The sequence below is a fragment of the Anastrepha obliqua genome, chromosome 3 (assembly GCF_027943255.1).
Source record: "Anastrepha obliqua isolate idAnaObli1 chromosome 3, idAnaObli1_1.0, whole genome shotgun sequence".
NCBI classification, from domain to species: Eukaryota; Metazoa; Arthropoda; class Insecta; order Diptera; family Tephritidae; genus Anastrepha; species Anastrepha obliqua.
In genome coordinates, this window is record NC_072894.1 from 138,150,919 (window position 1) to 138,178,764 (window position 27,846).

Below are 27,846 nucleotides of genomic sequence, written 5' to 3' on the forward strand. Positions count from 1 at the left end.
AAAAAAAAGTATTCTTGGCTTTAACTTTGAATAAAATGAATAACAGAAGCGACAGCACATAACAGGGTTGCAGCACGTTTCGGTTGTTGTAGCTAGCGTTTTGAAAATAAAAGAGCAGATGGACTTTACATGCATAGCAGCATAAACATTCTATATACATTTTTGGATAGTGCTGGTCATTCCGATAGCGTAGAAGTGACTTTCATGGCCAAAAGAGCTGATCGAGCAAATTGTGATTTGGTATCAAGATGAATAGAATACAAGATTGCTTTTTCCGAATTCGCTGCTACGTCATGCTCCGAGAATATACAAGAAGGAGGAAAAGCAATTACTTGGTTGTGAAGAGAAAAAGTAAGCTAAAGCAAGAGATTGCCAAGTACGAGAACTTATACAACCACACATACACCCTTTGTTACCACCGATGATGCCGATGACGCCGGCATAAAACGCTTAAAAATTGCATCGTGCTTTTACAAAAAACACACGTCATTTCGTTTCATTAGTTTGTTTGAAATTAATTCAAGTCGAAAATCTTCAAATTGCAATATTAACAAGCCATGCACTGATTTTTTACAAACAAGTGATGTTTCTTATTATAGTTATGACATCAGCTGGTCGTCAAAATCGCGAAAAATAAAGTAACGGTTTTCGGAAGATGCCACCTTTAGTTTCTGTATACCTTTACTTGGTATTATGGCGCTCATTCGATGAACACAATTGTGAATTTCACTCGCTTGCGCTAATCACAATAGATTATTGCCATCAGCTGACACGACAAATTAAAAAATTAAAAGATATTGCAATTTCATTAAAATATTAAAAATAATAGCCAGAGGTAAAAAACGGTTCAGGCGTGTCCAACCCCTTAGAATTGATTTCTACCGAGTATGTATAGTCTTTCTGAAATATATTTACATTATGGAAGCCTACTTACAGATTGTAAAAAACTTCCGACTATCAAAAGAGGCATTTGTGGACTTGCTAACTACTACAGAAAACCTGCTGCAGCAATGCACCTGAGCCAAATCTATTCCAAATATCTTGAAGCTAGCAACAGTCCTGCGATTATATGCTCAGAGATCGGCGTAATTGAGTATTGGCAACGAAACCTTGGATTTGCACATCCCTCGCCGTCTGTGGCGCTATCAGAAGTGCTAGATGTTCTAGAAAAGTGTCATTTGTCAAAGATGGAGAAATTTTATCAACACAGAGGCTGAACTGCAACAAGCAAAAGAACATTTTTTAATAAATGCAGAATTCCAGGCGCGCATATTAAAGGATTGTTCATCATGAAATTAATAAAAACTTATTTAAATTAGTGCTTGGTTGCCAGAACTTTGAAAATAAACTGAGAATACCTACGCTATAGGTTTAAAAAAAGTCGACAGGGTTGCATTGCTAACAATATGAATATAAAATTCGATTTTAAACTTTCGATAACTAGCGAAGATCGAATGCAACTCATAATAACGGTCTTTATTATAAAAAAATGTGCGCACATTATAATCAGCCCTATCATGCAATTCATCGTAGGCTGTTTTTCGTAGAAACTAAGAAATTGTAATCATACAATTCGAATAGCTCCGAACATACATTCGAAATTCGTAGAGTAGCATTCACCAAATACACTCGCAACGTCAAATCGCAGAGTTTCGTACAATTTTTCTACCACGACGTTAGACTAACGGACAAAAAATAGAATGAGTAATAAAAAGTGGATTTAAAAGGAAACAAATAAAAACGGTGTAAAATGTAAGCCCGATATTAACTAAACTTTAAATAAAAAGAATTTTTTGAAGTATATGCACTTTTATGTGACTTCCACAGGTGTAAAGTTGTAACAACACGGCAGCGTATGTCACTTTGTTGGAACTAATACAGGAGAAATTAAATCCGGTTGTAGTAGAGGAATTTTTCTTTCGTGGGGGAAATAATTTTCATGTGCGTCCCATTCACACACAGAATGATGCCAGGAAATCTGTATTTTTGATAGAATTCCATCTTGCTTTGCTGTTTTTCATTGGCACTCATGTTGAGATTTACCTACTGAGGACACAATCGTGTTTGTACTAACACCAATACGTCTTTTAATACATAGCTAAATGTCGACTGCCCCATTGGTAGCCTTCCTCCGCAAGAAACTGTAAAACAGAGGATAGTCGGAGAACTGGAGTTATGGACGACGACCTCGCTGAGCTTGCGCTGTCTTCAATAAAACTCAAAACGCATGTAAATGCAGCTTTATTTAAACGGTAACTTTTGATAAACCTGTTTTAAACCATTTTTAAGTAAACTGCTTCTTTAACAAAAAGGCGAGCACTTACATTCGCCCATATCGAAAGGGTTTCTTGCCTCTCTCAATATTTTACGCTCACTTCAGAGACTCCGTTTGCTTCTTTCGCTTTCCTTCTCCATTGACAGAGCCGCACATGTCAACGAGTACATTTTAATTTCAAAATTCAGCTAACTTGACAAAAACTTAAAGAATATTTGCTAAATTGTCTTGTTTACATTGAAGCAAGGTGGATTTATTAATATTATAATAATTCGCCTTGCATTGAAGTGAGCTGTTGTCGAAATATTAAAATTTCACATTTGAGTTTGGTAGCACTTTTTTCGTGTTCACATGGAACCCACGATTACAATTTTTTCATATTCGTAGTAAACATTCGTAATCGAAGATTTTCTACGACGGATTCTATGATAGGGCTGAATATATTTGAAAGTTTTGACTAGATTCGATTTTTATTTTCAGATACGCGTTTTCTAAATTGTTAGTTACGCAGATTACCACTGCACGTTTACGAAAAAGCTATACTCACGCATATCCTCAGATATAATACACATAGTGGGTATATTGGTTTCTATTTCTTAAGCAATGAAAATGTCCATTTCCACTAAATGCATCGCCTTCCAACCAAGGTATCAAAGTGTTTTGGTACTTTTGCGACCTCGTCGTTCGTTGTTGTTCTTGTTGTTATTGCTTGTTTGTTGTTGTAGCAGCATAAACATTCCCCATACTTGCATACGGGGAATGCTGCTGGCGGGACTGTCCTTGGGCGGATATAAATCCGAGTCGTTTCGGAAACGTAGAACCGACTGTCGTGGAAACGCCCTTTGTTGTTGTTGTTGTTGTTGTTGTAGCAGCATAAGCATTCCCCATACTTACTTAGAACCCTACACTTTTGCCAAAGTTGCAGAAAAATCGTGCACCACAGCGGTTGTATAGCAACTCGAACATTCCGTTTTCCTTTGCTTCTTCATATGCTGCAAACAGTCACCGACGTAAACACAGTCCCCTGTCAGCTGTTACGATCAAACTAATGAGAGCCCCATGTAAATAAAAAATTACTTCCCTTCCGTATTATAGTATCGTAGATTTTACCGCAGGATTTTTGAAAATTCCCGTAGAACCCTGTCAGCTGATTGCTCTCTCACCATACAGTGTTGCCAAGCAGTACATTTCAAAATCATTTAATTTTTGTTAAAATAACTTAAAAACAATGTTGAATAATGTTAATTATAGTTGAATGAACTATTTGCATTTGTTGGTTTTTGGCTTTGGTTGGAAAAAATGTGTAAGCAAAAATATCAATGGTCACATTGTGTAGATACAACCAAACACATACACACACAAACCGATATATTGTGTAAACATGTAATTAAAGGAACGCAGTTGTTCTCTACGAGAGGAATTTTGCTCAATTTTGTGCTCTTTAGTGGCTGCGGGAAAGGAGTACGGTACGTCGGTCACTGTGCGCGCACTCACTCGCAATTGTTGTGAATAGCAATGTAACAATGCAACCCTGCAATTCGCTGCAATTTATTCCAAGTAGACTCGCCTAGTGCACTGTTCGATTTACATGCAATCAGTTCGGTCTTAAATCGACTATATAGCTTATCGCGTTTAACTTCGTTCTAGAGAAAATTATTTTTGTCAGAATCAGAAAAATATATAAAACATTCAATAATGCCTGCTAAAGCTGTATGTGTAATTAACGGTGATGCTAAGGGTACCGTTTTCTTCGAGCAGGAGGTGAGTGAGCTGAATAATCAGAGATTCTTGATTCTATTGGGGTCCAAGGTCATGCCACCGGCCGCCGCAGTAGGGCTCTATATTACAGCATTCGGAAACCGAATTAGTAATTATCAAAGTACAAATACAATAATATCCAGCATGAATAAGCATTTGTAGTGATTATAACAACAAAATTGTAGAATTAATTATCTGTTTGATGAGGATGTGATAGTACTTCGTAGAGTGCGGTAAGGTTTTTGAAGTATCGTTATTCGCGATTGTGGTTGAGTGCAATGCTTATTTTGAATGAGACTGGAATGTTTAGTTGTACTATCAAATTTAAAGAAATATTGCGAAATTATATGTAGCATTGCTCACATACTTACTTTGTATTTATATGTTTGTCGGTTTGGCTTTTATTATAATGTATGCTAATTTATTACGATCGTCAGCGGCACGTACATATGTATAACTCCAGGAATGTAGCGGTTTTTAATTTGAATTGGATTGGAAGATATGTATTTATATACTGTGTATAAAAAAGATCTTTGGACGATTCACGAATTTATTTTTAAAGTTATCATTACCTTATTTGCTTGCATAAATTATACTAAATTTTTTCTTTCATTCATTTTAGAATGCTAATTCGCCTGTAAAAGTGTCGGGTGAGGTCTTGGGACTCTCCAAGGGTCTACATGGTTTCCATGTGCATGAATTTGGAGACAACACCAACGGCTGCACATCGGCTGGTCCCCATTTCAATCCAGCTGGAAAAGAGCATGGAGCACCAACCGACGAAAACCGCCATTTAGGCGATTTGGGCAACATTGAAGCCAGTGGCAATGGTTCGACTAAGGTTCAATGACTTAAATTAAAACTTTTGTATTCGGTTTCTAATCTTTCGCTTACTTGAAGGTTGATATCTGCGATAATCAGATTACACTGTTTGGCCCCAACAGCATCGTTGGACGCACTATTGTTGTGCACGCTGATCCTGATGACTTGGGCAAAGGTGGTCACGAATTGAGCAAGTCGACAGGCAATGCTGGTGCACGTCTTGGTTGCGGTGTCATTGGCATTTGTAAGGCTTAAACGCTGAAGAGACGAGTATAAACCACCATATTTTGATTGAAAAATAGTTTGGAAACTTTATAATCATATAAATATATAGAAATAGCTTCATATGTTATAAAATATTGCACTTAGCACTTCAGAAACTGAATAAAAATAATGCATGGTAACTCAAAGTTACCGCTTACTGTTGGGAACTAACAAGTATATTGAAATTATAAATAAAAAATGGTGAAATGCAAAACGAAAGTTTCCTTTTTATTACCTGGATGCTATTATTACCTAGCTTAGTAACGTTCCCACCGGTCGGTTCTACGTTAGCGGAGCCACCCGGCTTTATATCCGAGTACCTAGGATTGCCGCTTCAGCAGCATTTCTCGTATATGCATGTGAATGTTTATGCTGCTACAACAGGAACAACTAGCTTAATCTCGCTAAAACTCTCAGAAGTGTAGCTCACAAAATGTTTTCCAACGAGGATCTCCCTTATAGCAGAGGTAAATCAAAGGCGCAGTCGAAAGCGGAACCTTCACAAACTTAATACATTTTTCGGGCATCAGACTTTAACATAGTTCGATATGTGTTACTTACTACTGAAATGATCTTAGACAAAAAAAATTATTCGAAGGTGTCACACCAACGAAATCTTCATAATAAAAACAGAAAATAACATTTATAGCGTTTACCGCTTGTTTTTATTTTATTTTTTGCATATGGATCAAATCTAATAATTTATATGCAATTGTAAAATCAATATCAGTGCAGTTTACTTTTGTAGTGCACGAGCATTCATTACAATTAGAATAAATACAAAATACAATTTTGCACTAAAATTCAATTTAACTATTCGCCGCTTCGATTTCTTTGTATACTTCGCGTTTGTATTCATCCAGGCCACCTTCCATGCCGCGCACTGTACGATTGCCGCACACCCAAAGTTCTTTGCAAACCACCTTAATGAGACGTTCGTCGTGAGATACTAAAATTACGCCACCCTGTAGAGTGTAAAAGATTACGATTAGCGCAATTTACGTTATTGCTTTTTCATATTTGCATAACTAATATAATTTATACATTTGATATGAAAAGCGAGGCATAAGTCTGTTTATCGGTTAGCATTGTTGTTGTGTGCTACCTAAGTTTAGTATTTTCGATTAAGATAAAGCATAAAGCAGTCCGCATGCACTCTTAGGGATTGTTGCTTGACCGAGAACCTGGGCCGATATAAATGAGTGCTTTCGCGTAACTTAGACTTATCATGGGGAAAGCAACAATGGCGCAGGGTGATTTAAGTGATAGCGACTATTTTTCAGAAATCACTTCCCTTCATGAAACTCGAACCCACGCCACTCCACTTCCACAGAACTGGTATACGCCGCGCGCGCGAATAATTTATTTATATGCATTTCGCTTTGCACGGCCACTCAACTCAGCCCAGTCTAGTGTCATCCTAATTTTCTTCAAAAAAAAAATTGAGTTGAAGGAGGTTTTGTGAAGAGCGGTGTTCGAGAATCATTTTCAAAAGGTTTTATATATAAATCGATAGAAAATCAAATTTTAGGAAGCAACCTGGGAGCTCAAGTCCTTAGCTATAATAGAAATATTTTAAATTCTCGTCCAAAGTCGAAAAAGTCTGGCCTGGCCCAGGTGCCCAACAGGGGGTTAATGTCGAAGTGCATACCTCTGCTACATATCTTATCATATCTCCCACCTTGCATACTTCATTTTTACATATTAGATAAGAATAACATTAACAAAAACTAGAACTACCTCAACACAAGTATAAATATACCTGAAATGCATTAATCGCTCTTCCTAAGGCATCAATGGTCTCAATATCCAAGTGATTTGTAGGTTCATCAAGTACCAAAAAGTTAGGATCGGCTAAAAAATTAAATTCCGCATTATTTAAAAAAAAAAAATTCACATTCCTTTATACAATACCCATGCACATTTTTGCCAGAGCGACACGCGATTTTTGTCCTCCTGATAAACTAGCAATGCTTTGTAAAGCCAATGGACCTGATATTCCAAAACTACCCAATTGTCGGCGATATTCCTCGTCCGGTCGTCCCGGGAAGAGTTCGGCCAATACGCCAACACAGGTGGTATTCATATTCAAATGGTCGACATGATGCTGCGCAAAGTAGCCAATACGTAGACCACGGTGTGACACAATATTACCATGGATAGTGGTCAATTGACCAACAATGAGTTTTAATAGTGTTGTTTTACCAGCTCCATTTTCTCCCACCTAGAAAAAAAATGCATAATTCTTAGAAATCATTGCATATACATATGAATGTGTGCATGAAGTTGCTTAGGAAATAATATTTTCAAAATTTAACTTACAATACAAATTCTAGAATCGGAGGTAGCTGATAGATTCACATTTTTAAAAACGGGCAATGGATCTTCTTGATTGTATCTAAATTCGATTTCGGATAAAGCTAAGACCGGTGGATTTAATGGTTCAACATCGGGGAATTTCAGTTTAACTTCAGTTTCTTTCTCAACAGGTTTCAATTCTGGTCTGGAACGGGGTGTTGAATAAAAAAGGAAATACATATATTAGCTATGAATATATTCCATAAAGGCATTAAGAGCTAGCAGCGCACACCGTTATGACATGACTAAATTCATAAAAAGATTTCAAAGACTTACAGTTTTTCTAGCATTTTAATTTTTGACTGCACCGACGAAGCCCGATTTGCATTGTAACGGAAGCGATCAATAAATTCTTGCACGTGCGCACGATGTGCCATTTGTGCTTCGTACTCACGCCGCTGGGCCTTCAACTTTTCGGTCTTTGTCTTTTCAAACTGCTCATAATTACCTCTAAAAGAAAAATAAACTTATAGCATACAACAGAGAAGGTACATTTCTTTATTACATATATCAACTCACTTGTAAGCTTCAAGAGCCTGGGAATGTAGGTGTATGATATCTGTTGGTACAGTTTCCAAGAAGTTACGATCGTGAGAGACAACTAGCAACGTTGTCGGCCAAGATTGAAGGTAATTCTCCAACCAAATGATGGCTTTAATATCCAACATGTTGGTAGGTTCATCGAGCAATAATAGATCGGGCTTGGAGAAAAGCGCGCGGGCCAATGCCAAACGCATACGCCAACCACCGGAAAACGATTTGGTCGGCCTTTGCTGCATCTCCGCATCGAAGCCCAAACCACGTAATATAACAGAAGCGCGTGCCACCGCCTTATCAGCTTCAATGTTCTGCAACTGTGCATATACTTCATTTAATTCGGAACTTAATTTCGTGTCCTGCACGCCACTGTTTAATGTGGCAAGTATCTCTTTTTCGCGGTTCAATAACTGATTACGCTCTAAATCACATTCCAAAACACTATCAACGGCTTTGGTATCATTACCCACTACTTCCTGCTCCACATGCAGTACGCTGATGTGCGAGGGTATAGCCAATTGGCGATCAGAGACCATGCGTAGCAACGTAGTTTTACCCAAACCGTTACGGCCGACCAAACCGTAGCGTCGGCCACAAGACAATAGTAAATTAGCGTTCTGCAGCAGTACCCTGCAAAAAAGTATATAAGATGGTGTTTCGTGTGATTATATAAGTATTTTCGTACTTGTCGCCAAATGCCAAATCGAAGTTTTCGATTTTTATATCCATCGAGCGATTGGTGCCCTTCTGTTCCATTTTTGTATTTTTCTTGCTGAGCACTTGCGAAGCGGTAGCAGTCTGTAGCTTCACGGGTGCTGCCACCACTGATTTTCCCACGTCCTGCCTTTTTTCCTGTTTTTGCTGTAGCTTTGCCTCGGCTTTCTCCAATTTCTTGCTGTCAACTTTCTACATTTCGAAATGTATATTTTTCCATAATTGTTTATTTAAATATAATATAAATGTAACGTACCGATCCCCCATCCTTCGAAGTGAGCCATATGCTTTGCATATGTCTGTCAACATTTTCCATCTCTTTGGCCATGGCGGCAATATTAACGGGTGCATTTAATACTTTGCGTGCCTCATTCTTCGTATTCTTCTTGATAATGTTATAAAACTCATCGCAGAGTTCTCTGCGAATAAAGTAAATATCAACCAATGTATTTATTTTATTTAGTTTAAGTAATTTGATATAGCAAACCTGATATCATCCTCGCTTTTCTCTGTATTAATGCTTTGGAGAATATCACCCACTGCTTCATATATGTCATCGCATGACTCAAAATCCTCCAAACTGCCACAGAGTACACCTATAAAGCAAATGCATACATAAGATGAATATTACGCTCGCAGCGATTTACTCACCTTCTATATAATCTTTTAATTCATTATCAATGACTGGAAATTCGCGTTGTAAAATATGCGTGAATTGGCTCATTTTTATCCGTTTGCACACTTTTTCACTATTGCAACGTTATATACTTTCACTGTCACCAACTAACGTTCACTATTTGATCACGATGAGCTTCCACACTGTTGCGCTGTTGAAGATACAATTCGGCCGCTGCTATTCAATGAATTCTCCTCTGTGCAATTTTAGTAGCTCTTCACGGAAAAGTGGCTACCGCTGATAAAGTAATATTTCACCACCGCTCTACATAAGATTTATATGATATTTTGCACAAATTCAATGCAATTACTTCACACTCGCTACACGCAAAACGCAGGAAAAAGAAAAGGTAATTGTAATTCTACAAGCTGTAGAAATAACAATTGTCAAACGTCAACCATGTGGAGTGTTGCCATTTTTTGCGACTTTCATTTTTTCACTTATGCGTTCACTTGTACAGGTGTCATGGTCAAAGTTAATCTAGTGTTGGGGCAAACACAAATCGGCCAAAAATGTGTTGCTTTTAAAAACTATTTGCTTATATTTAACCGTTTTTAACCCTACTGGGATCTAAGTCCAGCGATTTTTCTTTCATAGATTAGATTTATTGGAATAATGCCCAACAGAAACACGTTGTTGGGATTTTATATCTTAGGAAAACGGCAGGGAGCCCCCACTTTTGATATACTCTAAACATCTTAAATATTAGCTTTATATGAGCATTTGCCGTCGAAATGAAAAAATTCACCAATTTTTTAAGAAAGAACTCAGAAGTTAAAATGTTGAATTACCTCTTGTTTATATTTACCGTTTTTTGAAATGTGTGATAAAAACTTGAAAATAAAAAAAATCCCTATTAACTCTGTTATTTTCTGCTTTACAAGTAAAAAGCCGCAGAACCGAAACAATTGCTTAAATCTGAAGATATGTCGTGGAGCCGAATTGTAACGGAATCAATGGTTCACTCCGAGCCGTGATGCTATGATGACGATGATGATTAAGATTTACCTTAACCCCTTCAGACCTGAATTATTGTTAATGGATAATAAAATTATTTTTTTACTAATTATTAGTAAGAAGGACATCATAAAAACAAATGTGTGAAAAATCATGCATATTTATTAAGTTTATCGAATTTTACGGCATGTGCACAATTATGCACATTAGGTCCCAAGTGTTGCCAACAAAGTAAAATAAAAATATTATAAGGCTTTAAACATTATGTGCATAATTCTGCACATGGGGTCCGAAGGGGTTAAGAACTAAGTAGCATTTTAGAATCGTTGTAGTTGTAATATCATGTATCCCAAATTCAAGATTCAATTATAGAGGGAGCGAGAAAGCTGCTTACTTACCTAACCTTCTATATTTGAATCATGTTCCAAATCCATATTCACACACTGCTGCATGCAAAAGTGAACTGTGCGACTGTAGTGTGAACAAACTTTAGTCTCTCCACAATCATTCCCCATACAGTTAAGTTCATATTACAAATAAGGCGTGAAATATCAATTCGATCAGACCCTATCTAACTTCAGAAACTAAAATTTTCGTTCATAAAGTGACATACCCACACACATTTAAAATCTTTTAATTTAGATACGCAGATAAGAAATACACAGGTTTTGAATCTCCGATGAAAAAATATATTTTTTGTTAAATTTTGAGAAATAATTAATTTTTTTTTTACAATAGTTTAACAACATATTTTTTATGGAAGAAAACAAGTTCATATGAGAAACTTCCATAGTCTAAAAATAGACAAGCAGTTAGTAGTTTGCAAAAAAGGCAATTTTTATATTATTTATTATAAAAATTATTTACGTGCTGCTAACACATAATAAGCAATAAAACAATTCAAGAACCGCATGGAAAATGTATCTAAAAGCACAATCCCTAGATAACTAAAGTTCGAGATATTCAAAAAAGATATAACTAAAACAAAATAATAAGTTAGTCAAAAATAAATAATTCAATTCCAAAACAATATTGGATATAAAGAAAGTGTAAATTGTCTATAATCGACTGCTCGATTAGTTTTACCATTAATAAATAAACAACTTAAATTACTATATTTTAAATAATTATAATAATATCCTAAACATGCGCTAAAATATGATTATAATGATATTCAATAAACAGAAAATAACAAATAATTCATATGGAACGGCCACGCTGTATGTTAATGTCACACAAATGGCGCGATTCCCCATGCGTATGGTATGTACATAAGCATGTACTTGCAAATATGTATATCAAATAGGCGTTAATTATAAATATTAAATTGCTATTTATATAATACATATACATATAAGATATTTTATGTTGATCGCATGTTGTGCTTTGTGTGTTAGTTTACATTTTTACATTTGTTCCTCATTATTAAACTTGGAATTATTTCCTTACATTAAATAACTTAACTCTATGATGTAATATATAACTCATAGGCGTCCTGTCACTTCGAACCTTTTTTAGGCACGATACGTTAAGTCGACACATTGATCGTTGATAATGACGTGGTTGTTAATGAAGTCGATGCCGTTGCTGTAGAGTTGTTGAGAGCTGTAGTCGATGGCATCATTTGCGTTTTTCGCTGCCTCGCACCGCGACCAGATAGTAAATATGATAAATCAATGGGCTGTTCGGTGACAACCGCCTGAGTATTCTTCCATTTGATTTTCATTGCCTTGAGTACACTTTCTAAGCGCGTACGCTTTTGTTTAATGGTCTGAATACGTAATGGTAAAAGTTTTTATGAAATTTGTGTTTTACTATATGTATGCAAAAATTAATAAACTTATTTGCTACCTGCACGCTCGGTATTATTGGAGAAATCAAATGCACGCGGGCTGGACTACCACCGCTTTGCCGTTTTCGGCCGCCATTTTGTGGTGTTTTATTCATGCTCTGTCTGCTAACTGCGGCACTTGTAGGTACTTCTGTTGGACCCGCAGCTGTCACAGGCGTCACAGACCTAGTGGCTGAGGTTCTTGTAGTAGTTACCGTTTCAATCTCAGTCTTTTGACGTTTCGATTTCAGCAAAGCTGGATCAACATCATGAGGCTGTAAATATAAATTCATAATATCAGTGTGTGAACTTAATAGTGCACCAAATAACGGGAATGCTGCTTACTCACCGCATAACTTTTGGAAATTTTTAGCTTCTCCGTAAACTTCCTAAATGCATACATTTTTGTACAAGTCGGATAATTAACCTTTGCTTTCGAGAAGAAACGCGCTGTTTTGTCCACGCGCAGCTCACAAATGTAGCAATGCGTCTCATCGATGCATTCAACTGGACGGCCCTTGCAGAAAGTTGTGCGATCCAGAACCCAGCAACGCCCGATAACCAGTTCGATTGGCACGATTTCATAGAGCGGCACGCGCACCACCTCATTCGGATAGAAACGACGCGACGGCTCGTGGAATGTCTCATGCGGTCGCAAAAAGTGATGCCCAAATATAAAACGTTTTCCCTCCTCGTTTTTCCACAAGCGTTCCACACGAAAAATGTCGCATTCATTGTAGTCAATTATCCCAATAGTTTCATATGTGTGCTTTTGTTTCGGCACCACATTGCCGGATGCGTCTTTGACGGGTATGTCACGCAAGACATAAACGGCATCACCTTGCCGCACATGCAGATTTCCGCGCATCAACGTTAAATAGTATCGGTGGCCCTCTTCCGTGTAATCGTCCAGCGGTATTTCACGGTCTACAATGCGTGGCTCACAACGCTCGCAGAGGTAGTTGTCGGCATTCACGTCGGCTTTGGTGCACTCGGTGTGCTGCCAAACCATACAACGCGCACATTGTATCATTAGACCCTCGTCTTTGTATAAGCCACAAATGCAACGTATTATATCCTCATTCGATGTTGGAATAATAACAGATGCGGTGATGTCAGTTATTGCATGAATCGGCGTGTCGAAAGCATTTGATTCCATCTTGTTGATTCCTTCATCAACTTGTGATGATGAAGGTAACACTGCTTGATCACCCATGAAACCCATCAAAATTGCTTCATCACCTCCGACAATCTCTAGCATGCGGGCATAGGACTCTTGTTTTATGCGCTCATAAGCAACGATCAGTTCCTTCAAAGCTGTCTCCTGGCGACTACCCTTTACAGCATGTTGCTGCGCTATTGCAAACACCTTTTGCATGTCAGCATTGAACTCTGAGGGAATTTTATAGTAGCCTTGCTCGACGTTGGTTTGCATCACCTTCAAGTCCATTGTTGTGGACTTTGATGGCCCTTTCAGTGATTTTCTTCTTTTGTTACCGTTAACGCTACCATTGTTAACAGTGTCACCAGCACCACCAACTATGTTGGCAGTATGTTTGGCATCCGTAAGCGCCAAAGCTGCAAGCGTCTGCCTCTTATCATTGGGGTCTTTCAGCATTTCCAATGACAAGCAAATATCACGCAATATAACAGAGATTTTAGCCATTTTTCCCACTTCGGGGTCCTGCACGGCATGCGTAAGACCACGCGTTTTTATGCTACGCGGTGACCGAAGCGCTGAAATTTGCGCAGCCAACGACGCAGGTGTAGACGGCCGACGACTTGTGATAGCGGCAACGCTTTTGGAGTTTGTAGGTGAGAAAGCGCTATCGGAAGTAGACGGTGACATGTTGGAAATAACATTCACCTTCAACTCGCCAGTGGTGTTTGCAGTGCGGCGAGCTTTGCAGCGACGTATCTGCGGCGGAAATGAGAATGGCGCATTAAATTACATACAAATATGGCATAACTAGCGTCATAATTACCTTTTCAAAGTTGCGTACCAAAAATATGCCATGCTGTTTAACTAACTTCTTTTCCTTCTCGGAGAGTTGCTGCACATGCGCCACCACCACATCTTTCGAGTGTATGCGTTCGGTGTTTTTGCGAGCCTTCCGCTTACGTTGACGTCCGTTGCGAGCATCTTTCTGTGTGGGCTCGATAGGCTTAGGGAAAGCGTAAATAATATTATTTATGAATAATTAAAATTATTCGAAATATATGTATAAAAACTTTAAAATTGCGTTTCTTACCTTAGCTTCAATCAGCAGCGGCTTAACGCGTTGTGATTTACCACCTATTACTCCTCTGCACTGTGGTGTGTTGCAACGACATGGCTGCCCCTCCGATGGGTTGAAAAGCGAAAAATTATAGTCATACGAGAGCTCTTCCCCCGGCTCAATGTTACGCTTGGCGAAGAGCGCCATCCGCGATAATCCATTCACAGACCATTTTTGCATCTCACAATTGGGTTGACACGAGTGATTCACAAAACGTCCATCACTGCCCATTCGATGGCCATCGATTACCAAACCGCCATCCAAATGCAGACAGTAGTGATGTGTATCATTGAGATAAATTGTGCCCATGCGATCCTTAAATTCACGCTCGGTCACCACCTCGCCCACATATTCGAGTATGTAAGTGCCCTTCAAAATAGGTAATTTGGTGCGTACACCCCAACCCTTGTCCGTGGTCATGAAACGTTCAACACCTGGTGCTACCTCATGTCGTTGGATTTTTTGATTGCGACACTTTTCACGTGCCGGACAACTTGAAGGCGAACACTCGGTGTATACCATGCGATTCAAACAATTATCCCCACAGCCTTGGTCCGGTTTGCAATTGCAGGTTGGATGATCGAAACCAGCCATATTGGGACGCACTGCATCCGCATATATATTTGTACGTATTTTTCGATAATTCCACGAAGGTACTGTGATTCTGGTGGGTAGTTTAGAGTTAGTATATGCCCACCAAATATCGTAGGGTAACTGAAAATCGATTTGTGTACGCCGGAAGTATTGCTCACAATAGGGTGGTGGTGGAAGACAAGGCGCTGCCGGGGTACTTGTGTTGTCACTTTTATTTTCAGTGTGGTCAGTACTGGCTTCTCCGACAGCGGCAATTGAAGTTGTTGGCGCCAGCCCAACATCCTTTTTCTCCGCCGACTTCTTGACACTAATCTGCGTGTGCATTTTTTTAAAATAGTTCGATAAGAGGCCAGCAGGCAAGTAGTTCTTCTTAATACGGGCAACTTTTCGTATTGCGGCAACACTGGTGCTACTTGCACTCGTCGCATTCGTAGTCGTGGAGCATTTCTCATCACTGGTGTCACTTGTAACTGGTTCCGATTCGATGAAGGGCGTTTCGCTTCGCGGCAATACGTTTTGCTCCAGGTAGTCGATATTTGAATCTTTGGCGGCAGCTTCGATCACGATTTCCTCAGGCGTCGATTGTGGTACATCCTTGACACTGCTGCCATCACCGTTGGAATCCATACTTTGACGAAGTGCGTTTGCAAGCGGCGGCTGCGCTGTACTGGGACGTTTAAGGCGTATTTTGCAACTGAAATTTGTGTTGGGATCGATACCGGCTGGTAATTTTACTTTTGCCTCTAATGATTTAGCAGTAATAATTTTGTGTACGGTTGATTTGCTAAAGCTAGCCGGTCGGTCTGAAGTTTTCAATGCGTTCGACGTAGTAGTTCCCGTTTTTCTGGTTTGCTTTGTAAGTGGCGCTGGCTCTTTACTTTTATGTGACGACTCGGCCTTAGGTTTCTTTCGGTGGTCACCTGGAGTGAAGGAGGAGGAATTTGAAGAAGTACTGGCTAAAATGGCAGCTGCTGACAATTTTGGTTTGCGGCCACGTGCACGGGGCAAAGCATTGTTTGTGGTAGCCAAAGGTTGTACTTTTTCAGTTGGAATCGATTTAGCAGGTTCAACCCCAGTAATAGTCTCAGCGGTCTTCATTCGCTTAGACGTTTTGGTAGTACTTGCTGAAGCTTCCACGTCTGTAGTTTGCTTACCACCGGGAGGCATATTTATCACTCTTGGTTTGCGCGACGATATCTCGCAACTTTCAGCTGGTTTTTTTGATGCTTCACTCGATTCTTCGCATTTAGCGCGTTGCGTTTGTTCATTTCCTGCTTTTGGAGTAGTACTAATACTTTTCGTTTTGCGTCCCACACGACCCTTACGCGGCACAAATGAGTTCTCTTTGTGCTCCTCAATTACTTCTTCCGCGCCTGTCGCTGGCGTTGCCACCGCTGCTGAAGCTATGGGTGTTGGCGTACCTCGCAATCGCTCCAAAGCCACCACAGATAGGCGCGGAGTGCGACTGGCACGTTCAAGGAAATTATCACTGGCCTCACCGGAGACTGGTACACGATCACATGTCTTTTCAGACGTGGACAATCCAGTTGAAGTAGGAGGTGCTTGGGCAATAGGTGCCGGAGTCGCATTGCCACCAGTCCCCATAGGAACGATTGATTGTGGAGCCTGTTTGGCGAAGCCTCGACGGCGTCTTTTTAGCGGAAGTGTACGTTGTACTGTATCCTCCACGATGTCTAGCAACAATTGTTCACTGATTTTCCTTTTTTTGCGACGTCGAACATTTGGAAACCCGGTACGATTGATCTTTTTGCGCTTACGTTTTAACATTAAACTTGATACTCCAGATTTATTTAGCAACGTTTCAACGACTCGCGCTGTGGTACTCTCAGTTTTCGCTGTGACTGTTGTAACAGTTGGCGGAGTTAAGTCTTGTAGAATAAGCGGTGAATTAACCTCAGCTTTTGCAACGACAGGCGGAATGCATGAAACCCCGCTCGATGTTTCGTTTAATTTGACTATCGGTGGTATTTGAATCTCAAGCGCAACAGAGGGCTCGAATACACCAGGCGGCGGTGTTCCAGCTAACTGATGTTGGTTAAGGTGTGAGCTGGGCGATTGTTGTTTTTGTTTTGTCAGCACCGCGGTAGGCAATTCCTTCTCATCGCCTTGGCACTGGGTGTTGCTGCTAGTGGCTACTATTTTCGAAACAAGCACTTCGAGCCGTGAGCGCTTGCGGTGCACTACGTCGCTCTGTTTTGTGCTCCCCGCTAGGGAAATGGGACTGATATCGAGTAACTTCTGACTAAGCGTATTGTCGATAGCAATTCGTAAAGGCGAGCTATTGCTGTTGTGGCTACCGCCCTTGGGTGCGTTGTTACCGCTCTCTCTTCCTTCAGCCTCCTGCTGGGGGAAGTGACGCTTCTTTGGTGTCAGACCGGTTTTCGAAGATTTCGTGCTACCACTATGAGTACTACCAGCCACGGATAGCGACGCCGAGCTGCCACAAATAGCGCCAAATTGCTGTTGACTGTGTTGCGCTTTACTAGCAGAAGCTAATTTAGTTGATGCTACAGCAGCCGCCCAAGCCTCCACTGCTGTGCTGCCAAAAAGTTTAGCTGCTACTGCTGCAGCTGCCGCCGCCTCGGTGGACTTTTCACCTGGTGTCAACAAGTAGTGTCGCTTTTTAAGTGGCAGCTTGTGGTCGTCCGGACTAGAACTGCTGTTTGCCTTTTTGTGCCGTCGTTTTGCGCCACTACCACTACCGCCCACATTAGTAGAGCCACCAAAGCCACCGCCGCTGCTTGCGCCACCAGCGCTGCCCGACAAAAGCCCATACTCTTGGTTTTCGCTCACCTTGCGCTTTTTTAACGCCCGCTTGTCGCGCTGTTCTCGCTTTCCCAAACTACCTGTCAACGCAGCAGAGTTGCTGGCCTGTTGCTTGCCGCCACTTTCTGCAACGACTTTATCCCTATTGCTGCTGCTGTTGCTACCAGTAGCTTTTTCGCCGCCGATGGCTCCGCTTTGTATGCGGCAACGTGAGCTGAATGTGTTAGCAAGTATATCAATTTCAGTAAGTAGCTTTGAGTCAATTATAGCACCACTTTTACTAGAGGATGGAAACCGTAGAAAGCTTTTGCGCCTGCGCCGCCTGCGTACTTTTGATGTGCTTGAGTAGTATGAGCTGCAGTAACTGGCTACAGATGATCGCCGAGACTTTATTTTACGCGAAGAATGGGCGTGCGGTAGTATCATTTCATGAGCTGGACCACGCACGATACCAGAAGAATGTTTACGCTGCAGCAAAAGCTTGCGACTGAAGCCATAGCCGTCTTGCGAACCACTACCATCGGCATTGTCATGCATGCCGCCTGAAAATATATTACCACGGCTTGTCAGTGCACTGTTGGCACTTCCACGTCCAAAATATTCACCCGTTGCAATAAATCGGTTAATTTCACCATATTTCTTCGACGCACTCGTCGTTGGCAAGCTCTCTAAATTTGGCTTGCACACATATTCGTTGCTCTCTTCGCTGCTCTGACCGAGCGAAAGTCCTGCCAATTGGAGTATGTCCTTTTCAACGTCATTCAAATTCGCAGTTAAATTTCCCACAGACTTGGAGTGTGCGCGCATCAGCGCCGATCGCCGTTTTCGTCGATATTTCGATGATTTCAGCGAAGCGCCGTCCTTGCCATCTTTATAATCGCTGCGGTAGCCGCAGCTTTTGGCCCGGCTGCGTCGGCTAGCACAACTTTTCATGCTGTAACGACTCTTGCCGCTGGCATCGCTTTTGTAGCCCGAGTGATCTCGCGGCGCACGCGCATGAAAGGAACCGTAATCTGAGACATAGCCACTTTTAGCCGCAAGTATTTTACTGCAAATAGTTAGATTACCACCACCCCCATCGCTTTTATAACCACTTACGCTGGGTCGGCGAAATTTCTTATTCACATCTATTTTGCTCCACACAGGATCAAGCTGGAGCTCTTCTTTGGATATTACTTTTGCAGAAACAGTCGCTACCAGATTGTTTATCGAATTACTGCCAGCCAACATGGCAATTGATTTTCCTGCATTTTTGCTGCTGGGAGTATTTACGGTTGACACGCTTACTGACTGACGGCGCTTATTGCGCGGTGGCGGGTAGAGGACGCGCTCCGTGGCAGCATACATACGTTTATCCAAATACGCAATATCGATTTTTGGTTTTGGTGAGTTTGCGCTGCAGCTCCCACTACCATCTTGGGTTTGACTTTTGCAAGGCGAAACAGAAGGTTGTCGGCCATTCTCAGAAGGTTCCACAATACGGTGCCGCCTTTTTTGGCTCGGTGTTGTTGCACTCAAACGTGTTGCAATACTATTACCACTGCTCATGACATATGGAAGTTTTGGCGATGGCGAGGTACTGCTTTGGACGGTAGCTATACTAGTCGTAGATATGACCCCAGAGTCAGCAGACTCATTGATATTCGATGCAATAGCGCTGATTGCGGAGGTTGTTGTGGCGGAAGTTGACACAATAACCGGTGTGGGAGCAGCAGGAATCACATCAGACTGTACAGTATTCGTGGCTGGTGTTACAGTGGATTTTTTTGGTCTTCCACGTTTCTTCTTTATACTGTTTGCAACGGCAACTCCACAAGAAGCAATGCTGTCGGATGGTGAGTTCGTAGAAGGGAAACTGGATATCACCTCAGAGGTGACTTTATTTTTTAATGGAACTGATGACGCGGTTTTCGCTGACAGATCTAAATTACGACTTTTCTGCTCTATACTTGTTGATGCTGTGCTGCTACCGAGCATTTGAGTCTTTTCCATAAAATCTTGTAATAAAGTCGACTGGTACTGTGGCAGTCGCTTGGCACGCGTTTTGCGATATCCTTCTGGCCCAGTTGGTGTATCGTCGCAATCACTCTCTACTCGTTTAATGGCCGCATTCACAACATCGTCCAGTTTTAGTTCGTTATCACTGTTATCACTGCCATGACTAAAAGTGGCTGACCCAGCTGCGAGCACAGATGTGCTACTACTAGCTAATGGTTTGATTTGTGCTTCGCTAACGAGGCTAGTGTTGATAGCGGTAAGAAGGAGACGCGGCGCACGCTTTTGTAGCTTCTGTTGCTGTTGTTGCTTGTAAATGGACACATCTTCTTCTGAATCAGAAGAGTACGTCATGAGATTATGTTGCTTACTTGCCTGTACCGCCTTTATAACAGATGCAGCCGCAGATAAAGCGGGTTTCTTGTATTCCAGCGCTTGTTTGGTTGGTGCCTGTATTTTTAAAGTAAACATATTAGAATGGGCAATGCATGCACTTATAACTATCAGAGTAAGTCTGACAATAATATTAGTATCTTTATTAATTTTCCAGCAGAATTACCTTTTTCCGTTTAACTCTAACACGTCGCATCAAAGATTTCTCTGTGCCAGCAGCAATCGTAGTTGTGGTAGCCTCTGAGCATCCAGATTCTGCAGTGGCGTCGCTTAGACAAGGAGCATGTGGAAGCAGAATCGCCAATGGAAGCCCAATTGAGGGTGCTGTTGTAATAGGATGCGCAGTGGTCGTGGGAGCGGTGGTGCTTTTCTCAGCATTGTTGCGATTTCCAATTCCACTATCAGCCTCGGTTGATTCAGTGCCAATATTCTGCTGCACAACATCTACTGGCATCTTTTCGGTACTACTAAGCGGCGTTAGGTGCTCTGTAGGGCCGACTGAACACCGTCTTTGCGTAGGCTCTTTCAATGCCTTTAACTGTTGTACAGTTTGCTTTATATTATTAAGTTTTACTGTTAGCGGTTTAGTTATGCTATTGTTATTATAAAGCATCCTATCGTTAAGTGAGCCTTTTTGCTTTTTTTCACTACTACTTCGAGAGCAATTTTGGTTGCTTCCCGGCACTGTGGTTGGGGTATAATTTTTGATATTGGATATAGATTTCGCCACAGTGGTGGGGCGTATAGCAGAAATTTTCATACGTAAGCCGTCTACGTCGGAACGTTGTACGCTGAATTGTGTTACTGTGGAGGAGCACGACTTCGTAGACGTTGGATTAGATTTCCGTTTAGAATTTGAAGTCTTTGGTTGTGAGTTTTGTGTGTTAGTAGTAGATTCAGATGAAGAGCTGCTCGACTGATCTGTGATCGAATCGGATTCCTTAAAATTGACATATAACTATAAAAGATGCAGTTTATGTGATTCACTTTTGTACTGAAGTTTACCTCATTTTCACCAGGGGATTCAGGTTGCTTTTGCTCGTCCTGTGATTGCGTGCCCAAAACATTCTCTGCTCCTAGCTCATTTATCGATTTGCTCATATTTTAGTAATGCAAAAACTCTAGGTATTAAAAAAAATATTATTTTTCAATGGATAATCATGCCCACTGCTAATAAAATAAAGCATGTAAATATGTTTAAAGATAAAATACTGGCTGACATATTTATTCTCCAAGGAATATATTGCAGGAGAAATCATATATGAGGAACTGTTTAAGACAGAAACACATTCCACGGTTTATCATTGTCTGTCGAGGAGATATTGGATTATCTGATATATAATTAAATTTCTCAAAATTAAATAATACAGATAGCACGCAGACATACATCTGTTCAAAATAATAGGAGCGCGATGAATTATTAAGCTTTAACCAAGACAAATTTATTAAGGGGTTACATGGGTTTCGTTGGTTAAAAAAATCCATTTATTTGTTTTTGACTTATTCATTTCTACAACCTCTCAGCAATATTATCCTAAATTTTCAAGTCGATCCGAATAATAAATTCGGAGATACAGCCTTTGGAATGTGTGCGCTCCAAGCCACTTTTATTGTTACTCAAAACTTTAAACGCGTTTTTCTCGGAACCGTGTTTTCAAAGTCGGTTGTCAAATGTTCCCGAAAACTATTCAACCGATCTTGTTGAAATTTTACACAGGTGTTCGAAATACAATTTACTCGTGCTTGAACGAAGGATTTTGTTTTTTTTTTTGGTCAATTACAACTATTTAAAAAAAACAAAATGTCTAGCAAATTTGACAGAAATTTTCATTTCATGTACAGTGGTGGACATATCATATGCAACTAACATCCTATTTGCAAAAATGTGTACATATTTTATCATTAAAATTTACAGAATGTTGATTTAATGGGAAATTATATCAGTTTCGAATGTATATTTTTATTTTACGTTTTCAAAAGAAAAGTATTTGTTCACTTAAAGAAGATAGACTCCCATTTTTACATCAATCCTAAAAGAGCATGGACAAAACAAATGCAACTCTTCAAAATAGTTTAAGTAACACTATTGTAACGGTACTTTATTCGTTGTCTTTAGTTTATCTGTCACTCAAAATAGCTTGTATACTGCATATAATATAATATCAACCGTTCCTGCAAATAAATTAGTGTGTTTATTTAAATAAAGTTTCGCGGTTTTGATAATGGCAAGAGACAAATGTGGAATTCAACTTCGGAAGAGAATTATTGCAGATTTTCAGACAGGAATGACACAGAAAGGCATATCTGCAAAATACAGTATACACAAAAGTACGATTTCGCGAATAATTCAAAGGTTTGTTACAAGAAAAGAGGTTGCTGTTATTCACCGAGGAGGGCGCACACGCAAAACCAGCCAAAGGACAGACAACCTGATAGTACAACTGGCAAAAAAGAATCCTGAAATTGTTCCAAGAAAAATAATAAAAGACTTAAATTTGCAAATATCCACGAGAAGTGTGCGTAGACGCCTTTTGAAAGCTTCACTCCGAGGTTGCCGTCCTGCACACAAACCTATGATTTCAATGAAGAACAAGGCAAAGCGTTTGAAATTTGCCAAGGAGCATCTAAATTGGCCGATCAGCAAATGGAAAATAGTCCTTTTCAGCGATGAGTCAAAATTTAACTTGATAGGTAGTGATGGAATGTCTTATGTGAGAAGACCAGTGAATAAACGGTATGATCCTCGTTATTGCAAGAAAACGGTTAAGCATGGTGGAGGCAATATAATGGTGTGGGGCTGCTTTTCTGCAAATGGAGTTGGACCATTCCAAACATTTTGGAAGACGTAATGCTGCCATATGCTGAGTGGGAAATGCCGGTGCGTTGGGTCTTCCAACAGGATAATGATCCGAAACACACGGCAAAATATGTAAAGTCTTGGTTTACCGAAAATAAAGTTGATGTTATGGAATGGCCACCACAGTCCCCGGATCTCAACCCGATTGAGATCTTCCCACTGGTTAACAAGCGGATAGACAGGACTAGCATAAGAAATGCCGATGAACTTTTTAATAAACTCCAAGAAGCGTGGAAATCGATCCCGATGAAAACCATTGATAATTTAATTGCGTCAATGCCGAAACGATGCGCCGAAGTCATAAAATGCAATGGGTTCGCAACAAAATACTAGTTTCACTATTTTTCACGATAGCTTTCAAAAAGCTGCATTTGTTTTGTCCACGTACTTTTTAAGTTGTGTTATAAAGGTAACATTTTTTTTATATCTGAATTAATTTTGTTTAATTTAAAAATATAAATTAAAAGTGTACATACCAAATTAAAATAAATTAACTTTCAATCAACATTCTACAATATAAAGTTTAATGGTAAAGTACAAACAATTTTTCGTAAACACTGTGTTTGTTGCATATGATATGGCCACCACTGTATCTATAAGACAGAAAAAAGTTTGAATTAAATAAATAATTTTTTACATAGAAAAAAAAAAAATATATTGAAAATAGGCCTTTTTTACCCGAACGAAACCCATGTAACCCCTTAAAGGTAGTGGCACTAGTCCCACAACAACGTTCTGTACGTTTAATTGTCAAAGCAAATTGTTGGAAACTAGAAAAAAAAATAATGAATTCGCCTTGTTTCATTCTGAGCTGACAGCCGCACATGGACACGGCGAAAGAAAAAACAAATCAGCTGATTTACTCATACCACCTTTAATAGATTCGCCTTGGCTTTAACTATTATTCTGTATTTATTTTTTTTCGTTTCCATAAGAGTATAGTGCGTATTACAACAAAAGTCAGTCAAGCTTCAAATTTAGTACAAAATTCACAGAAATTTTACGAATTTTAAAACGTTGCCATTAAATGCCGTTTCCACGACAGTCGGACGTTAAACGTTATATCTAGCCAAGGACTGTCATTCCGGCAGTATTTCTCGAGCATATATACGAAATGTTTATACTGCTACAACAACACCTCAAATCTTCAAACTTGTACAAAATTAACAAAATTAAAAGCTGATTTTTATTGTAAATTTTTTAAAATTATATGAAGTTTGTACACAGATTGAAGCTTGGAGATATTGGTTTCTTGTGTGTAGAATGCACACACATATGTATGTATTATTATACATCAGGAGACAAATTCGAGCATGAATGATTAAAGAAAATTTTTAGATATGAGATTCTTTGCAAAATCCATTTTTAAGTATTGAAAAATGTAACAACAATGGCTGTCGTGACAAAGACCACAAACATACATATGAAGTCATAAATGTAAAATTTTACCACCGGCGACTTTGTTCAAAGGTACCCGCTGTCGTCACCCTACTGGCATATACATACAGTATTGGCCAAAACTAAGGCACCCCCCTAATGGCATTTCAAATAATGTCAAATAACTCAATAAAACAACATCGAATATTACTTACTTTTACACCTTGTTTCTTCTTATTATCTTGGTGATTAATAAACATAACAAAAAATTTTCAACATTTCTTATATTAAAAATTAAATTTAGAAATATTAATATTATTCAAAACTTGTCTGGACAAAACTAAAGCACCCCCCATTAAAAGCGAAAATAATTGTTTTTATTCTTCAGTATTTTGTACTAAACCCATTATTTTTGATAGCTTCAGAACATCTTTTTGGCATAGAAGATATTAGGTTACTAATAATTTTCGTAGAAATGTTGTACCAGGCTTCTTTAACCGCTTCAAACAGGGCTTCCTTTGTGCTGCAATTTTCCCTATTTATTTTCGAATTTACAATCTCTCATAAATTCTCAATGGGATTGAGATCGGGAGATTATGCTGGCCAGTCTAATACCTCTATAGCATTTTGCTGTAACCACGTTTTACAGTGCCTAGAGGTATGCTTCGGATCATTATCCTACTGGAACCTCCATCTCAGTTGCATTTCCTCCTCAGCGTGTGGTAGCATTACATCTTTAAGGATGTTTGTGTACATGATACGGTCCATAATTCCCTCTATTCGATGAATAGGCCCGATACCCTGGCCAGAGAAACAACCCCAGACCAAAATGTTCCCCCCACCATACTTGGTAGTTCTGATACAATACTTCGGATTTAGTCGCTGTTGCTTTGGCCTTCTTACTCGCCTTATTCCATCTGAATGTTTCAAATTATATTTGGATTCATCAGAGAATAATATAGTTTTCCATTTTTGAACTGTCCAATTAATATGCAATTTCGCAAACTCGAGTCTCGCTTTATAGTTTTTGGCGGAAATAAATGGCTTTCTAGCAGGTCGTCGACTGAAAAGTCCGGCCTCCACTGCTCGTCTTCTGATCGTTCTAGAACTTACCGGCAAACTTAAATCAATTTTTATTTGTTCAGAAGAGACTGTGGGATCACTCTGAATTTTTCTTTTAATCGTGGGTTCGTCTTGTCGTGTAGTCTTTCGTGGCCTTCCTCCACTATGGATTGCAAAAATAGAACCCGTTTGTTCAAATTTTTTTATAAGTCGCGATATTACACTTCTATTTACTGAATATTTCTCACTAATTTTGTGTCGCGATAAACCACTTTGCCAATCACTTATTATTTTATTTTTAAATTAATTTGAATACGCATTTCTGGCCATATTTGCTGATTTCCCGTATGAAATGTTTTGTCTTACTAAATCCGCACGTGTTTTGCACAAATTATTCTAACGAACTTTGACTCAGCTTTAAATACCGTTAGGAAGAGAAATTAACTTAAAAACAACAAAACAAAGCCGTAGTTAAGAAAAAAAAATGTGGGGTGCTTTAGTTTTGACCATTCAGTTTTTAAATAATATGAACATTTCAATTTTTTTTTTCAGTATAACCAAAACGCTGTATATTTGGTATTATATTTTATAAATACTTAAGTAACAAGGAAACACATGACATATGTATAATATATGCCATATTTCAAAATGTTTGATTGAGGGATTTAGCATTATTTGAAATGCCATTAGGGGGGTGCTTTAGTTTTGGCCAATACTGTATGTATGTATGTACAATCTGTGAGCTCGAGTTAAGCAATACCAATCGGAGTGGTCCCTTGTTTCGCAATACTGGATTAACTGATGCATGAAGCAGGACAAATATTAAATGCAGCTGCAACTTTTGCTTGCATACTTGCAAATTTGTGTGCCAAAGAGAATTGGGGTGCGAACCCGCAGCTTATTATTATTTAGAAACTGGACGCAAATGCAATTGGTAAGCCGTTAAAAAGCAATTTGACTGGAATTTTTATGAAATAGTTATCAACATATTCTACCGTTGTTATCCGTATTTCGTGGCATCATCACCAATCTATTACACAAAGTAGGTCAAACCACCAAGCCAAAAACCAACTAGCTAGTGAGCCAGTCAGACGAAATAGCCAATTGGCTTCGGGTGACGGTCAAGCATTGTTTGACAAGAACTTTATATGTGTGCGTGTCGGCTGATTGACGCTAATATCTAAAATTTTTGATTTTCATCATTCAAAAGCCGACAACAAGTATGTGTGACACGACGACACCCGACTGCACTAACACACACAAAGCTCAGTCAAGCATGCTGGACCGTCTCGCGAGGCCAAATGACGCCAAGCACCGTTACCAGTGAATACATACGCCTGTTAACACACACATATAAAAAGAACAAAGTTCTCTTCGTCGTGTTAGCCTACTAAAAATTGAAATTGTAACTAAATTTTTTTATTTTATGTTCACAGTAAGAGAATTCGCATAGCAATATTTTAGTGCTGCGCATAATTATAATGCAACAATAATAATACATAACTCCGTGCACTTACACGTTTTGCAATTTTTCGTTTTCTTTCTACGTGCGCTGCAATCTTTTTTGCCTTTTCTTTACTCTTCTGCCTATACACTTACTCTAAGTCCTTATTAATTGATTCACTACTAATCTAATCTACTCACATTACACGCTTACACAATTTTTATTTATTCTAATTAAAATCATAAGAAAAAATTAGCTACATCAAAATACAAAGATTCACTTTTCACTTTTTCCATCTATTTGCTGGCACTTTTCTCCCTTTGTTGCTTTTGCCAGTTTTTCCACTATTCGTTTGCTTTTTTTCCACGCTTGCATTCGTATACTTCTGTTTGGTGCCTTCCTTTTGCTTTGCCTCCGTCATTCATACAAATTTATCCGTCTGCATTTACATTCTTAAAATGGCGCCGTTTTTCTTTGCTCAATGATTTCTGACCGCGTCGATGATATTGAGTATTACACTTTCTTTTCAATTCAATATTTTCGACTTTTTTCTAAATATTTTCAATAAATTTCACTTTCATTTAAACCACTACAAACTTATTCAACGAAACCGAATTGTTTTAGGAATTTTTATAGCTATTTAATTGGTGAAATTCCAATTATATGAAACTAAAATCACAAAGTACATACGAAAATAATAAATGAAAGAAAAATACTGACAACTACACCAATGGGAAACGCAAAATTGACATTACAGTAGTATGCAGTGCGAATAAGGAAAATATTTGAAGGGAAACAAATAAATCGATAATAATTGAAATTATGCAGGGTTCATTTCATTTGGATTTAATTTATTTATATTGGAT

The 27,846-nt window shown here is 39.2% G+C and overlaps 3 protein-coding genes across 7 annotated transcripts; 1 reads left to right on the forward strand and 2 right to left on the reverse strand.

The window, feature by feature from the left end:
• The first annotated feature begins 3,837 nt into the window (after positions 1–3,837).
• LOC129241629 (superoxide dismutase [Cu-Zn]) lies at positions 3,838–5,338 on the forward strand. Its single transcript, XM_054878068.1, has 3 exons — positions 3,838–4,036; positions 4,656–4,874; positions 4,934–5,338. Exons 1-3 carry the CDS (start codon positions 3,971–3,973, stop codon positions 5,108–5,110), a joined length of 462 nt encoding a protein of 153 aa, XP_054734043.1. The 5' UTR covers positions 3,838–3,970; the 3' UTR covers positions 5,111–5,338.
• Positions 5,339–5,756: 418 nt separating this feature from the next.
• LOC129241385 (ATP-binding cassette sub-family F member 3) lies at positions 5,757–9,778 on the reverse strand. The gene is made up of 10 exons (XM_054877672.1): positions 9,380–9,778; positions 9,216–9,324; positions 8,985–9,147; positions 8,700–8,920; positions 7,997–8,644; positions 7,754–7,927; positions 7,442–7,622; positions 7,034–7,343; positions 6,882–6,973; positions 5,757–6,084 (listed from the first exon to the last, which is right to left on the reverse strand). The coding sequence occupies exons 1-10, from the start codon at positions 9,450–9,452 to the stop codon at positions 5,929–5,931; spliced, it is 2,127 nt and encodes a 708-aa protein (XP_054733647.1). The 5' UTR covers positions 9,453–9,778; the 3' UTR covers positions 5,757–5,928.
• A 1,366-nt stretch (positions 9,779–11,144) lies between these two features.
• Positions 11,145–27,654, reverse strand: LOC129241190 (histone-lysine N-methyltransferase ash1). 5 transcript variants are annotated; one of them, XM_054877398.1, is made up of 8 exons: positions 27,261–27,654; positions 21,246–21,361; positions 20,407–21,198; positions 14,445–20,297; positions 14,178–14,357; positions 12,542–14,110; positions 12,213–12,467; positions 11,145–12,132 (listed from the first exon to the last, which is right to left on the reverse strand). In XM_054877398.1, the coding sequence occupies exons 2-8, from the start codon at positions 21,339–21,341 to the stop codon at positions 11,890–11,892; spliced, it is 8,988 nt and encodes a 2,995-aa protein (XP_054733373.1). In that variant the 5' UTR covers positions 21,342–21,361; positions 27,261–27,654; the 3' UTR covers positions 11,145–11,889. The 5 variants fall into 5 exon arrangements, with proteins under 5 accessions (XP_054733373.1, XP_054733374.1, XP_054733372.1 ...); XM_054877399.1 differs by having other exon boundaries at positions 27,181–27,654; XM_054877397.1 differs by lacking the exon at positions 27,261–27,654 and adding an exon at positions 27,054–27,230.
• Positions 27,655–27,846: the final 192 nt, after the last annotated feature.

Bases quoted from the DNA above. Each gene is read 5' to 3' on its own strand.
- LOC129241190 (XM_054877398.1), bottom strand. From the start codon at position 21,341: ATGAGCAAATCGATAAATGAGCTAGGAGCAGAGAATGTTTTGGGCACG. The intron at 12,468-12,541 runs GTGAGTAAGCAG...TTATATTTACAG, and splicing joins AAATTTCCAAAAGTTATGCG to CCTCATGATGTTGATCCAGC. The intron at 12,133-12,212 runs GTAGCAAATAAG...TTACGTATTCAG, and splicing joins CAATAATACCGAGCGTGCAG to ACCATTAAACAAAAGCGTAC.
- LOC129241385 (XM_054877672.1), bottom strand. From the start codon at position 9,452: ATGAGCCAATTCACGCATATTTTACAACGCGAATTTCCAGTCATTGAT. The intron at 8,645-8,699 runs GTACGAAAATAC...ACTTTTTTGCAG, and splicing joins GATTTGGCATTTGGCGACAA to GGTACTGCTGCAGAACGCTA. The intron at 7,623-7,753 runs GTAAGTCTTTGA...ACCCCGTTCCAG, and splicing joins ATTAAAATGCTAGAAAAACT to ACCAGAATTGAAACCTGTTG.
- LOC129241629 (XM_054878068.1), top strand. From the start codon at position 3,971: ATGCCTGCTAAAGCTGTATGTGTAATTAACGGTGATGCTAAGGGTACC. The intron at 4,037-4,655 runs GTGAGTGAGCTG...CATTCATTTTAG, and splicing joins CCGTTTTCTTCGAGCAGGAG to AATGCTAATTCGCCTGTAAA. The intron at 4,875-4,933 runs GTTCAATGACTT...GCTTACTTGAAG, and splicing joins GTGGCAATGGTTCGACTAAG to GTTGATATCTGCGATAATCA.